The sequence below is a fragment of the Aquila chrysaetos genome, chromosome 2, assembly GCF_900496995.4.
Source record: "Aquila chrysaetos chrysaetos chromosome 2, bAquChr1.4, whole genome shotgun sequence".
Classification (NCBI taxonomy): Eukaryota; Metazoa; Chordata; class Aves; order Accipitriformes; family Accipitridae; genus Aquila; species Aquila chrysaetos.
This window is the reverse complement of record NC_044005.1, coordinates 45114724-45129338: the sequence shown is the minus strand read 5'-3', so window position 1 is coordinate 45129338 and position 14615 is coordinate 45114724. Positions and strand designations below refer to the sequence as shown.

Sequence of the window (14615 nt, the reverse complement as noted above, 5' to 3'; positions counted from 1 at the left end):
TTTAAGGAAGTATCAAATGCAAAACAAAGCTTAAATGAATTATTTAAAATACCAACTTTAATCATGATTTAAATCAGCAAGGGGGAAGCCTTGATTTAAACCAATTAACCTTGTTTGTTTCATAGTTGTGATAGGAGGAGCAGGCCAAGACAGCCCCTCTCCCTGGAGGGAGAGAGGATACAATTTCCATGCCTAGTTTGTTTCAAGAAATTTAAGGAGTATATTTTCCAATATTTTTTTAAAACCTTAAAACGAACTAAAAAGCCTTACATGCCAGGAGACACCTACTCTCTTGTCAGTCATCTGCTTTAGCAATCGCTCTGATACTCACCCAACATCTTTTATTTACATCTCAGAGAGGTTTCTACGCATACACAATACAACCTGACTCTGCAGCATGGCTTTTAAATTGCTTTAATCCTCACATCCCACAAGATAGTTCTCCTACTTAATCCTACAGACACTAGTTTTCATCTGTTCAAAACAAGAATTAGATTTCTCATTCTCTAACATTGCTCTCTTCATTTCTTCACCAACTTCCCACTAAATAAACATTTATCTTTTCCCCTCCCTTAAACATACTGGAAGGTCTGCAGTGCTCTGCTCTCCTCTGTGCACTACCCTAAGTAGCCTTTGCCCTCCCCAAATAAGATACTTAAAAGCTTGACAGTGCATACTTCAAAGCGATTTATTAAATTATACCAAAATTGGGTATATCACCTTAACAGTTTCTTTTTGACACTCAATAAAGAAAGTAATTTTGCTTTACAGGAAATCTGGTTTTGAGATCTCTAGATCTAAAAGTGCAAGCTACGCTGGCTCCAGGGGTGTCTCCTTTTTAGTGAGGACACAAGAAAGGAATTTGTCTATGCCCCAAAACCAGAAAAAAGGTATTTTGTCCTGAGAACGACATCACAGAACAAAAACGACACAGGAATCCTAAAGTAACCCATCGTACTACTTCTAATACAGAAACTTTTAAGATCTACCAGAACGTGTACAGCCTCATCTAATTTAACAATATTATACACATATCTCAAAACCAAACTGACTACAGTACAGCTTCTAGCTGCAGTAACCACAACAAAAATGCTAAGTCAAATGTTGTATATTAGCAGAAGTATGATCTAATGACCAAGTTCAACCTGTTTGCAGCCCAGATGCAGACCTGTATCTGTCAGCAGGAACCATTCCCCTGAATTCCCTCCTAAGATGAGGTTCCTTCCCACCGAGTCAGTTTCCACAGCCAAGAGAACGTGATTCTGCCTTCCTAAATTATTAGGCTGTGAGAAAAACAAGGTAACATATCCTACTGCAGACCAGCAGAACAGTTTCCCCCAGTGAAACAAGGTATCTTTGTATAGAGTCATAGAATGGTTTGGGTTGGAATGGACGTTAAAGATCATCTAGTTCCAACCCCCCTGCCACGGGCAGGGACACCTCAGTTCTGAAACACTGATTTTTCTCCAAGAGCATCAGGTCTGTGAATCTTATTACTTGGGGGAGGAGGGGGGGGGGCAGTGACATACAATCTGATAAGCCTTCCTATTCAACATGCAAAGACACACACATCTGCAACAATGAGACTTTCACAGCAGCTGCTTCCAGAGCAGAAAGCAGGATCACCCCTCAATGCCTTCAAGACAAAGCATATTATATTCTATACTCTTCCTTGGGCAGATGGGAACCCAACTTCTGAAAAACAGCAACAGTTAAAGACCTTAAATTCAAAACTTAAAATTTTGAAAACTGTCAATCTTGCTAGCCATACAATCACAGACCAGATCTAATTACAAAAGACATGACTTTTGAGGTCTGACAGCATCACCACCGGATCAAACATTTAACAACAGCAAAAAACTCATCCTTCTGCTTACCGCAGAACAAGTGTGCCGAGTTGCGAGAACTAATCCTACAAAAAGCATCTTTCTTGGGGGGGGAAAAAAAAGTCATAGCAATCAAACGCACCTTAACGCCCTAGAAACACGACTCTTCCTGCAGGTGCGAGATCAGGATGAGGCAGCAGACTCATGCTCTGTACTTGTACGGCTGCACACCTGTTTGTCTGCACACCCTCTGCCTGCCTCCTCGCTGCATAGCCAGCTGGTAAAGGAAACATGCTGACAAGGCACAGAGAGCTGCAGCAGCAGTAACTGGAAACAACCGACAACAGTAACCCAAGGCACACAGCCAGGACACACTAATTCTGCGATAAAGTTTCCTGTTTCTTACTTTTTTAGATTAGGCAATTTATATATATAGGCCCTGCTACAGTACTTCTTGTATCCCTTCACAATACAAGTAGCTGCAGGTTTCCTCCAGCAGCTAGAGAACTCCCAAGCAGCTGTGCAACAACTCATGTTCTGTCCTACCTGAGGCTGGTTTGGGTTTATTCCCCCCACCTCTTATTTTTGGGGGGTGGGAGGGAGAAGGTTGTTAATTATTATCACCCCTGCTTTTCTCCTGCAAAAGCTGGCCTTCCTGTATGAAGAAGGATGCATGGGTGCATGCATGTATGAGAAAGAAATATGACGGAACTCAGCGCTAGATTTCAAAAAGGGGTTATGCCAGGAAGCCACACACAGTCAGTCTGCCCTCACAAATCTTGCAGCAGCAGTAATCTTCTGGCAAACGTGCCACGGGTGTGATAGGAGAGAAGCACGGCAAGGCCAAACTCCATCTGGTCCTGGCACAATGCATACCGTGTGCAGTGCCCTCTTTCCACAGCCCAAAGGAAAAGAAGGGCTGAGCTCAGCAACACTTTGCTGAAATTTTCAAACTGCGTTTGCTCCCCTAATTACAAGATAAGACATTTTTTTCTGTTTCTACCTCAGCAGGGGGGTTATGCCTTGATTAAGACTCACTCCACAAACCAAGCCCACCACTCGCTGAAGTAAAAAACAGCTTTTCCTTTTTCTTCTGTCTGTCCTCAGGTACAGTCTTCTCCCTGACACCTGGGGAACAGCAGATACTCCACATACCTCGGAACGAGCAGCAGAGCTGAGAGGACTCTTCCCTACAGACAAACATAACCTGCAGTCATAGCCAGAAACTGGCTGACATGCAGTGATCCAAACAGTTAGTCAGAAATGTGACTCAGTGTTGGAGACTCCCTCAGAAAAGCCTTGCACTGAAGGGCCCAGCTGTGCCTTTAGGAAAAAGAAAAGGCAGGGAGGAAATTTCAGGAGATAAGGTATTTCTCTTTCACCGGTGATCCAAGGTTTGCTTCTGGCCTATAACGAACTACCTGTCTTGACAGATCCACGGACCTTAGCACAAGGAGCATCAGTGAAATGGCACAATGAAGAGTCATCACCAACGTGAGCAAAGTTACCTTTTAACAGCACCCTGCAAACCGACAGCCGTGCGGATGAGTTTGTGTCCTAGAAAGCTCGCAGTCGGGGTTGACAGGGCGCAACAGGTGAACGAGATGGAGAAATGCAGAGCTGAGCAGGGCGGACAAGGGAAGAGGAGAGCTAACGAGTTACCACAAAGCAAGTAAACATCTCCACGCTGCACCTGACAGCATCTCCGGAGACAGCAGACAGAGATCCAGGCTCTTCGGACGCACCGTAACGGCCACGAGTCGCTGATACCCCTCTCCCTAAACGCCTGCTTTGACTTGCTACGTCCATCCGCCTGCGGCTGCTGCCCATTCTCCGACCTCTTTCGCAGAGGGACCCTCCTCTCCAAGGGCGCAACCGCTGCCAGCCCGAGGCGGCGGGCCCCGCTGCCGCCTGCAACGCCAACAACCCACGACCGCCAGCGCTCGCCGAGAAGGCGAACCCCCTCCCTTCCTCCCGCCGCCGCCCCCCATTCCTTCCAGCACCTTCCAGCGCCGACCGGACCCGGCCCGGCCCGACCCGACCGGCAGCACCACACGGGAGGGCGGGCGGCGCCGGGCCGCCGGTACCGGCTCCCAGGAAGCGTTGCCGCGGCTCGGGCCGGTGCAGGCCGCGGAGCGGGAGACCGCGTCCCACTCCCCCCCCCCCCCCCCTGCGCCGTGAGTCACGGACAGGCGGAGCGGACGGACCGGCCCCGCGGGCGGCGAGGAGGAGGAGGAGGAGGCGGCGGCGCCCGCCCACCCGCCGTCCCCACAGCCACAACCGAGGAGAAAAGTTACCGGCGCGGCCCGCGGCTCCTCGGCGATGTGCGGCCGCCTCCTCCTCCTCCTCCTTCCCCGGTAGCGCAGGTGCCCGAGCCGCCGGCGGGAGGGGCGGCCCGGCCCCGGTCCCGGTGCGGGGGGGGGGGGGAAAGGCCGCGGCGGTGATGTCACGCGCGGCCCCGGGTCACGTGCAGGCGCTGCCCGCCCCCCCCTCCCCCCCGCTCCGTGAGCCCGGTGAGAGGCGGAGGCAGCCCCCCCCCCCCCCCCCCCCGCTCCGGGGGGGGGGTCAGCTCACAATTAAACCCTGCCCGTTAATGACGGGTGAGAGAAACAGCGGCCACGGAGGGAGTCAGACCCTCGTCCCGGGCTCCTCCGTGCCCGCCGCGGAGCCGCCGCCGGTTCTCCGCCCTTCACGGCAAAACGAACTGGGCTTAGAGCCGCGGAGGCTCCCGGCCCCCGAGATTTCGTCGCGGAACGCGAGAGCCGCGGTTCCCTCCTTTTCTTGAAGAAAAGGGAATGCCCAGAACCCCCCCCCCCCACGTAATCACCTGCCCCCCGCCCGCGGGTAGGCGGGGGCGAGCCCTAAACATCACAAATTTCGCTTAACCGCCTACGCTCTCCCCCTCTATTCAAACGGCACCTACCGGGCCCGCGGCCGAGGATCCAGCGGATGCCCACCCGGTAGCACGTTACCCCGGCGGAGACCGACCGCCCACGACCGTACGCGGCTCCCTCAGGGGACCCAGCCGCTCTCCCTCCGTCCCAGCCGCCGGGCTCCGCCTTCGCCCCCTCTCGGGAGGCGGGAGCAGCCCCGGGGACCCGCCTGAGGCCCAACCTCCCCCCGGGAGTGGCGACCGGCCCGGTCGCGGCGTTTCCGCTGTGCTCAGGAAAATTGCGTCCGGGCGGCCCCGCGGTTTCGGCGGCGGCTCGGTTCCGAGGGGCGGCGGGTAGAAACGCCATGGCGGCGGGGTGCGGCTGGGGAGGAGGCACCGTCCTCCTCCTAATGGCGCTCTGCCTGCAGCAGCCGCCGCCCGCCCGGCCCCGCAGCCTCCGCTTCGTAACCCTGGTGAGGGGAAACGGGGGGGGGTGGGGGCGGCGGCGGGAGGGCACCGGGTCGGACCGGACCGGGCCGGCTGTGACGCGGTGCCGCCCGCAGGTGTACCGGCACGGAGACCGCTCTCCCATCAAGGCCTACCCGCGGGACCCCTTCCAGGAGGGCGCCTGGCCCCAGGGCTTCGGGCAGCTCACGCAGGTGCGTGTGGGGGCCGCGGCGGGCGGGCGGGCGGGCGAGAGAGAGAGAGAACCGGCCGGCCCCGCCGGTAACGCCCGGTGCCGTTGCAGGTGGGGATGCGGCAGCAGTGGGAGCTGGGCCAGGCCCTGCGGCGGCGTTACCGCGGCTTCCTCAGCGACACGTACCGGCGGCAGGAGGTCAGCACCGGGGCTCGGGGCGGGGACGGGGACGGTACACGGATCGGGCAGCGTCTCGGCGGCTGCCGAAGCGATCCGGCCTGAGGCCGCGCGGCAACGGCCCCGCTGGGAGACCGGGAAAGCCGCCGGCTCTGGAATGGCGAGGGAACAAAACAGGAATGCTGTGTGGTAGCTGGTGCTTGTTTCTTCCTCGAGACTGTGAGGGGGTTTGGGGTGTTTTTTTTTGCTTCGTGGTTTGTTTTTTTTTTTCTTTTATCACACCAGCTGACGAGAATGCAGCCTGCGTTTGCCCTGCCCTCGCCTCCCCAGCGCGCTTCGGTCACGATCCCATGGGAGTCTGTGTGTGTAAGCAGCAGTCACTAAGCAGAAGTAACCCTCTCGCTTGTCTTCACTCGTAAAGTATTGACAGCTTCAGTCCCCCAAAGACAGAGGTTTTCCTCTCTCGCCAGGATGTTGCCACGCTTTATGAAAGTTCTGGAGAAACTGGTCGGTTTCTTTCCTAAAAAGTTAACGGAGCCCTCAGGCTAAGCACAGGGGGAAATCTGAAAGATCCAAAAAAGCAAGGAAATAGAAAATCCCCTGAAATACTCCTGCTGGTTGATCAAAGAGGTGTGAGTCAACGAGAACATGAGCAAGTGTCGTGAGGAGAGGCATGCCATCACGTGGTTCAGATGGACAGCGGGCCAAGTCGAGACCCCTTGTCCCACTACTGGCCCTGTGTCGGTTCAGTGATTTTATCTGAGCTCACTTGGGGTGATTGACCAGATGGGGCAAACTGAGAAGCCTTTCTGTCTTTGTTTCCCCCCTTTTTGGGCTCCCCAGTGAACTCCCAGCTTGACATAGTTCAGATTACATCCCTTCTTTCACATTTGCTTCATCAACAAAACTTCCAGCATCAGCTCAAACACAGATCCTTTAACCTTCCTCAGTAGTTCTTTTCCAAACATACTTCACTCTTAAAAAGCTTTTGCCAGCTGAAACTGTTTTCCTTGTCTTGCTTGAGAAGGAAAAACAAACCAAGGCGTATGCAAACAAAAGCTGTTCTGCTAACCAAGCCCAAACCCCTGCTCGAGTTGAGCAACCTCTCTTATAAGAAGTGTTGCCTCTGGGTGACACCATAGGACCGTCTGTCACCTGACTCAGCGACAAGCTGGAGCCCTGGCAAAAGGTGCTGAAGAAAGCATGTACGCTCAGGGCTTAATTGTTTTTTATGACACTTCTGGAATTAGACCTTTTAAAATATTTCCTTTCTATTTCTTCAGCGCTTACCAAGGATGAAAGAAATCCTGTCTAATGAGTACAGGGTCAGTTGTTTTCAAGCCACAGTTAAGAGGTAAAAGTGGGTAGAAATTGTCAGAGAAAATACAACTTTTTTTTTTTTTAACTCATGACTGTTAAGTTTTGAGATACACTTCCCATGGGAGATGCTATACAGAGTGAGCATATGTATTTTTTCTTATGTTTCTCTCTCCTCATTTAACATTTAAAAAAAAAATCCCAATCTTGGCATTGTATTTCATTCTTCTGGCTTTTTGTTCTTGTTGTTTCAGATTCAACATGCTGTTTTCTAGGACATTCTTTCATGATTTCCTACGTGTTCCTCTTGTTTTATCACTGGTTTCTCTCCAATCTCCCCCCCTAACTGTTTTCAGCACACAGATAACAGAATACCAAGGTTTTGCCATTTTGATCTTCTGAACTTTTCTCTATTTTTCTCGTTTCCGTTTTTTCTGGCTCAGATCTCTCTCTCCGAGCTCTGGAATGATAAGTCTTGGACCATTAATCCCAAGAGCCCACAATGATCAAATAAAATCATGAGCACAGCAGGTCATTCCTAGAACTGAGAACTGAATGCAGGAGTTTGCCCCAGTCCTGCTCTGTAAATACAGTGCATTTCCTATCTGTGCCCATCATTATCTGCATCTCTGTCATGCTTGTCTCTGACTTTTCCTCATACTCAGACTCCTTTCTATCTGTAACCTCCGCACAGTGCATCTGGCTATCCCACTGATCCAGAACAGACCACTCCAGTATTACACACCAAATTGTCTTTGTGTCTGTCCTTACAGTTTTGTCCAGGCTGATATCAGCAGGCTGAGTCACCTCAACTCCTGTTATCTTCTTGTCCGTGAGCAGCTGCAGGGCACTTGGCAATGTTCCTCGGCGAGTGTGTCGTCCTGCGTTCGAGCATCACCGCTTACGATAGCATTACTAATGGTGCGCTGTCCCTGTCCCTGGCAGATCTTCATCCGCAGCACAGACTGCGATCGGACGCTGATGAGTGCGGAGACCAATCTGGCAGGGCTGTATCCCCCAGAGGGACAACAGATGTTCAACCCTAACATCTCCTGGCAGCCTATCCCCGTGCACACAGTGCCTGAGTCCGAGGAAAGGGTAAGTTAGTCGCAAGGATATGTACTGACTACTCAAATAGTGTGTTACGCCAACTTCTCCAGAAGTCTTTGCTTCAGTCTCAGTTCAGATTGTCTTGAACTGCTCCTGGGACCTACCTTGCAAAGGTTCTTCTCTTCTCAGAGCAAGACGAGAATTCAGGGGCTGTGTTCACTCAACATGTTAGCTGCAACGCCTCAGCAGACCACATCTGGAATATGTTAGAAGGCAGTACTTGAGCCTGTTTATAGACGCATCCCGCTCGTCAGGGTTTCATGACAGTCGCGCGTGTTGACTGCAAATTCTGTACTTCAGTGTTCTCGGTGACCTAGCTGCCCTTGTTGTCTCTGCCCAGCTACTGAAGTTTCCTTTGACCCGCTGTCCACGGTATGAACAGCTACAGAATGAAACACGGCACTCAGCAGAATACATAAATAAGACCAAAGAGAATTGGGTAAGTGATTGTTTGCATGAGATAAGGTGGTCTTAGGCTTGTAGTTAAAGTATTATCACCTCTGTATAATCAGAGTTCTGAGAAAAGGGTAGGAATACCTATGCATGTAATACAGTATGAGATTAGAAAATTGAAGGCCTTTCTCTTTTCTCATACCTACAGCAATTCCTGCAGATGGTGGCAAACGAGACTGGGATCCGGGATGTGTCTCTCGAGTGTGTTTGGAGTGTGTATGACACACTGTTCTGTGAAGTAAGTTGGGCCATCATCTTACAGCCATGGGAATTTGGTCGTTAGGACTCACTGGATTTGGTGGAAAATTATTTTGCAAAATCCCGTAAAAAAACTTCTCATCATTCCCACCCTACAGTTAGAAGTATGTTCTAATTTCAGAATAATAACAGTTCCTGCTCACTAGAAGCATGTGCCAAGAATTACCTACTTTTGTACCCTATAACCTCCCACTTCGTAGCTTAGATATATATCGTGCCAGAGCCAGAAAATGTCCCACCTGCATAATATCTCTTTTGAAAGTCATTAGAAAATGACTGCAGTCTGAAATCTTTAGATCTCTGTGGACAAGTCTGAGTTATAAATAAGGTAGAAATGAGATCTCCGGAAACTGAAGAAGCGTTAACTTTATGGTTTAAGTTGGGAGCTTAAATTAGGACTATTCCCGGTTCTACCTCTAGCTCTCTGTTACTTTAGATCTCTCGCTTTTCTTTCTGTGCTTCTGTTAATGCCATCTCTAAAAGAAAATAATGCTTTTCTAGGTTAAGTGGGGTTCACCCACATCTAGTTTTTGACCTTTGCCAGAGAAAGACTCTAGAGACAGTTACCCTTTTGCTGTCTGGGCTGGGGCACCAAACTCTGTATTCATGTGGTGTTTTGTTGAAAGCACTTCTCATGAAGGCTTAAACAAAATAAAAAATCAGGTTAGCTGTGCTGCGATAATGCTACAGGAGTATCCAGGAGACTTACAGTCATTGCACACAAGTTTATCTGTGTATAACTATGCAGCGCAATGAAGTAAATTATAGAGATCTTTCATGTCAAACTAGCAAATTGTGGAAGAAGCAGTAAACCCAAGCATTTTGACAGTGTGTCATGCTAATTCTGTGGAGGTGCAATTCTACTTAGCTTGCTGGCAGTGGTATACAGTGGTATGTACTATTTGGGGGATGTAAAAGATAAATGTGCATGGAATTGCACTTTGCTATGTAAAGCAGCAGCTTGAGTTGCTGCAAGCTAAGAATATTCCAGTTCAGAGCTGCATTGCACTATGTAAATTTGCCCTTTGTATCACAAACCCAATCTCCTGTCTTGTAACAATCCCAGCGAAGCAACTTCTGTCACTAACAAAAAATACTTTGGTCAGAGAAATCAAGAATTTAAGATCATCTTCATTTTCAAGACTCACTTAACGAGCTTGGAAATTGGGCCCAGGCAGCCAGCTGACAACCACTGTAATCCCCAAGAACTTGGAGAATAGCTCACTGTCCTGAAATGAAACCAGAATGTTTTGAGGAAGGGGAGGTTTACTCTCAAAACTATACCCTCAGGCTGATCAGTCTCTTCAGCTGCTTTGGGCTTCCTCCTTTCTTCTAAAACTCATACAAACAGTGCCTTGAAGAGAAGGATTGTTTTTCTCACCTGAGCCAGTAGCTTCATTCCGCCATCTGGATAGAGAAAATAAAAAAGTCCAAGAAATAGCTGAACTTACCACCTATTCTTGTTGTAAATTAATGAAAAACTAACTAAATATCTAAGTTGCTGATGGGAGTTTCTCCGAACCGCTCAGACAGAATGGGCTCTTAAGGATATTCAGCCTCATCTTCTGGCTGTTTAATGGGATGTGGCATAGAAAATTGCTCCGAGTAATGCCAGGGAACCACAACTGCTGTTTGTCTGCCAGTATAACTAATCCTTTCTTGTAATGGGTTGGCTGCGAAGCAAGTTTTTCTCTTGGTTCCCAGTTCTGTGTATTCTGGGTTTGAGTGCTGGGCTTTGTCAGTGGCGCATCGCAGTATTATGTCTGCAGAGTGCTTGCTAACTTTCTCCAGTAGCATTCAGTGGCCCTCAGAGTCTCCAGGGAAATTGTGCTGCAGGTAGACCAGAACACCAGAAACCTTGAGTTTGTGCTCTCTCGCTTATCTTTTTTTTTTTTTTTTTGACTGCATGCCATCTGCAGGGCAGAATCAGCCACACATAAAGTAAATGCCCTAGGATTATTGTATCGGTGTTATGACGTAACCCTGCACTCCAGTTGTGCTTTCACAGAAGTGTAGCTCCTAGATTTTAATCTTTATGCTTCTCATTATTAGTTTCTGAAACAACATTAAAACCCACCTATATTCTTTGTATGCAGCACAGCAGCGTGAGGACAGAACCATAAATAGGAAAGGGGCATATTTAAAATAATATAGGAAATCAGTAGCAGTATGGCCCAGACTCCAGACACCCTGACTCCCATTCTCTGACTAATCTGCGATCCGTGCTACCTGCAGATGAGTATTCTGTTTCTCTTTCTAGCAAGCACACAAAATGGATTTGCCTGCATGGGTGACACCAGATGTCATGACTCGTTTGAAGCAACTAAAAGACTTTGGGTTTGAATTTCTCTTTGGGATCCACAATCGGGTAGAAAAAGCTCGTCTGCAAGGCGGTGAGTGCACCGGGAAGGGAGCTTCATGCCGCTCTGTCTAGTTTTTGCCTCTTACCAGCTGTTCCCTTTCCTCAGGGGTCCTGCTGAATCACATAAGGAAGAACTTAACCAAAGCAGCAAATGTTTCTGCCCACCAGAACCTGAAACTACTTGCCTATTCAGCGGTAAGTCAGAGCTTGGGGGCTAGCTTTTATCCATCTCCTCCTCACGGGGGATTGGGGCATGGTGATAGTTTTAACCCTTTCTGGCTTCTCTACAGCCCATGCAGTGATCAGGAGGACATGCACCTTTGCCTCTGGCTGGGTGGGGTGTGCAGTATCTGGCGTCATTCCTCTGGGGCCCCTGAGGAGAATTCCCAACTTGCGCTTCGTTCCTGCTAGCTCAGGCTTGTGGATGAGACTGGCAGACTTTGGGGAGCCACTGCTGTATTTATCTGGTAGATGGGTTGATGCTGTTCAGATGTGATGTTTCAGCAGTGTAGACACAGAGTCATCCCCCCTTTCCAGCAGCCTACTGACTGGAAAGTCAAGCGTCTCTCCCAAATCGCTCCCTAGAGGTTAATTCTTAAAGAACAATGCAGGATATATATGGCTGTTTCACTTCCTCCCCTTCTCTGGCACCATCACAAATCACCGTTCCTCTCCCTTCTTCCAGATGGAAGTTACAAAGGTGACGTCCCCTGTCCGTTACTGGTACCAGTCTGAGCTGCCCTGCCACATCCATAAGGGTGACTGATTTGGTTTTTTTCCCTCTTTCTCAGCATGACACCACACTTGTGGCACTGCAGATGGCTCTAGATGTCTACAACAAGATTCAAGCACCATACGCCTCATGTCATTTATTTGAGCTGTACCAAGAGGATGATGGGTGAGGGCTGCAGTAAAGATGTCTGCTGTGATTTCACCTCAAGGGTTAGATACCTAGGCTAGACTCCACCCTAGGGGGATGCAATCTTGCTCCTAGTGGCAGACTCTTAGGAGGAAAACTACCACCAGAACGAAGGAAAGGGTGTGCACACTGAGTTTTTGGGAAGGGATGACTGCAGCTGGAGGAAAAAAACAAACATCTAGCTGTGTTTTGTTTCCAGTAACTTCTCTGTGGAGATGTTTTTCCGGAACGAGAGTGGGAAGGAACCTTTTCCACTGACAATCCCTGGCTGTCAGCATCAGTGTCCACTGCAGAGATTCTTGGAACTCACAGATCCTGTTGTTCCCCAGGACTGGGAGCAAGAATGCCAGGTAGCAAGCAGCGTGCATGACACAGGTGAGCCCAGGCTGGACCAGAGCACGGCAGGAGGGGAAAGCCTGGACGATACCACATTGACCACTTGTTTTCTCCCTTGCAGAACTGTTTCTGGGTCTGGCTGTGTGTGGATCCATTCTCCTCCTCCTTATAATCCTCCTCTTGACTGTACTCTTTCGCATACAGTCTCAGCCCCCCGGCTACCGACACGTTTCCAACGAGGGAGAAGAACAGGCCTGACAGTTGCTTCAACTCCTTCCCAGGCAGTAGGAGGGAGCAGTGTTGCCCCTAAGGATGACTGGGCACCTTCAGTTACTGAGCATTCTTCTGCTTTGGCCATTGCTTCCCAGAATGAAGCTGGACTTGATTTTTGGATGCTTTCTCAAGGTGACGTCCCAGAAAGAGAGGACTGAGCTACTCTAATGGAAACGACACCTTAATTCTGAAGCCAGTATACTGTGTGGTGCCCCCAGTCTTCATATAGCTTACCTAGTCTGGGATTCCCAACATGGCCAGTTGGAGCTGGTCAAGAGTTTTCCTCCTTTCAAGTGACTGTAAATGTTACCACTCACCATGACTGTGGCAGAGGGGCTTGGGCCTCCAGCAGCTGCCACGTGCAGTGCAGTCAGGAGTTGCATCTCTCTTCAGGGTCAACCTGCTCCGAGTGCTTTTCTCTCACACCATTGGGCTGACAATGGTGGGAAGGCTGGGCCTGGAGCAGAGGGCACAGTTCACCAACAATGCACCGAGACTCACCTACTGTCCATGCAGAGGGAACTGCTGCAGATGATGGCAGACAGTAAAAAGTGTTTCTTGAGGTTGCTGCCAAGTAGTTGTTGCTGGCAACTGGTCTTTTTTTCCCTCCTCACATTGTGGTTCAAGAGAGGACCGGCCTGGAGTCAGGATAAGACTGAAAACCTGGCAGTAGTTTCTAGGATTCAGCTCAGAGTAGGTTATGTATGATCCAAAGAAGCTCTAAGAAAGAGCTTCATCAGAGATACGAATACCTGTGACCACAGCAAACCCACACCCAATTTCTTGTGCAGTGCTGGCTCTAGAAAGGAGAGTCCCCATAGGTAAGAAACTTGGGCCTTGTCTAAAGATTCAGCCTTTGAATTTGACTTCACCATCTGTGAACTTCAAGTACCTATTACAGGGAGTACCCAGTACGGCAGGCAGTCCAGATTTCAGCTGCGAGCCCAAGGAATTTGCTGTGCTAGCAGAATGTTTTTATGCTGTAATTAAAGAGATGTAGCAGAGCTGTTTACCTAAGACCAGGTTAAATGCCAAGTTCTGTAGTTTTTCTTCCTATCTCCCCTGCTGGATGGACAACAAACAAACAAACAAAAAAACATTAAGGATGAGTTTGCAGGTGAGTGTGGATGCCCTTATTTGCCACGCTTTGGCATTTTGTCCAAAGTGTGATTCTTTCTCCAGGCTGGCCTCTGTGCACACTGCAGCTGCTGCAGGGAACTTCACGCCAAGTGCTCACCACCTGCTTTGTAGCTTTTGGCAGAAAATGAGATGGCAGCAGGCACCAGAAGCACAGGCTCTTCACATGGTGATGCTGCACATTCACTTCCCGCTTTTACTTCCCTTTCTGATGCAGTTCCCTTCCCCTCTTGGCGGCAGAAGCCAGTTCTTAGGTTACAGACGTTTCCTTTTCTTCCCCTATGGAGTACCGTGGGGACTTTTCCCTACACCATAATCGGCATCTGCCAGCACGGGAACTCTAAATCAGCAGAAGCAGCTTGCTGTTCTCAGCATCTTCCTCACCTTTTTGTCCTCTGAAGATACAATCTAGGTCTTCTGCACAGCAAGACAGTCATAAAGAAAAAGCTACTGCCTGTGAGAACAGGCACAAGAAAGAGGTAATAGAAAGTGCATTTAAGAGGACCAGACCTGTTATTTTTTAAAGGCAGCAAATTTTGCACACACAGAGGAAAGGTTCCTATGATGATTTAGACATTTTGACTGTGAATGACTTTCTGTAATTGTTCCAATACATTTCCTTTTCATTATTAAAATCAAATTCGCACTGAACTCTACTCCTCTTCTTCTCTAAGAGTTCACAGGGCTAGCACCAGCATGCTCAGTGTTGGAAAACAGGCAGAACTTTCTGCAGTATACCCTGTCCCAAAATAATTCCGTGGTTACAATCCCACTTACAGCTGAGTGAGAACTGAGATAAACTATTTTTGACTGCAGCAACCATGCGCAGATACAGCTTATAATGCAACCCGTCCAACTTGGAAGGGTCCATTGCAGACACAGCACTCTGACTTGTATTTCTACCACTGTTCTAGGTCTCTTAGCCCTCTTGCAGAAAG

The 14615-nt window shown here is 49.3% G+C and overlaps 2 protein-coding genes across 5 annotated transcripts in view; one reads left to right on the top strand and one right to left on the bottom strand.

Annotated features, from left to right (window-relative positions):
* The window catches only part of NR1H3 (nuclear receptor subfamily 1 group H member 3), a 29634-nt gene extending 24693 nt beyond the window's left edge, over window positions 1–4941 (bottom strand). Inside the window, exon 1 of one of the 3 annotated variants that reach the window (XM_029998447.2) lies at window positions 4746–4941. The gene's annotated coding sequence lies outside the window, so the exon portion shown is untranslated. Of the gene's footprint in view, window positions 1–4123; window positions 4231–4745 lie in introns of those variants that run through there. The other 2 variants (XM_029998475.2, XM_029998466.2) reach the window with 2 other exon arrangements.
* Window positions 4942–4965: 24 nt separating this feature from the next.
* ACP2 (acid phosphatase 2, lysosomal) lies at window positions 4966–14328 on the top strand. 2 transcript variants are annotated; one of them, XM_029998434.2, is made up of 11 exons: window positions 4969–5171; window positions 5262–5357; window positions 5447–5533; window positions 7775–7927; window positions 8280–8378; window positions 8541–8630; window positions 10911–11043; window positions 11119–11207; window positions 11804–11910; window positions 12131–12306; window positions 12389–14328. In XM_029998434.2, the coding sequence occupies exons 1-11, from the start codon at window positions 5064–5066 to the stop codon at window positions 12523–12525; spliced, it is 1275 nt and encodes a 424-aa protein (XP_029854294.1). In that variant the 5' UTR covers window positions 4969–5063; the 3' UTR covers window positions 12526–14328. The 2 variants fall into 2 exon arrangements, with proteins under 2 accessions (XP_040976895.1, XP_029854294.1); XM_041120961.1 differs by lacking the exon at window positions 8280–8378 and having other exon boundaries at window positions 4966–5171.
* The last annotated feature ends 287 nt before the right edge of the window (window positions 14329–14615 follow it).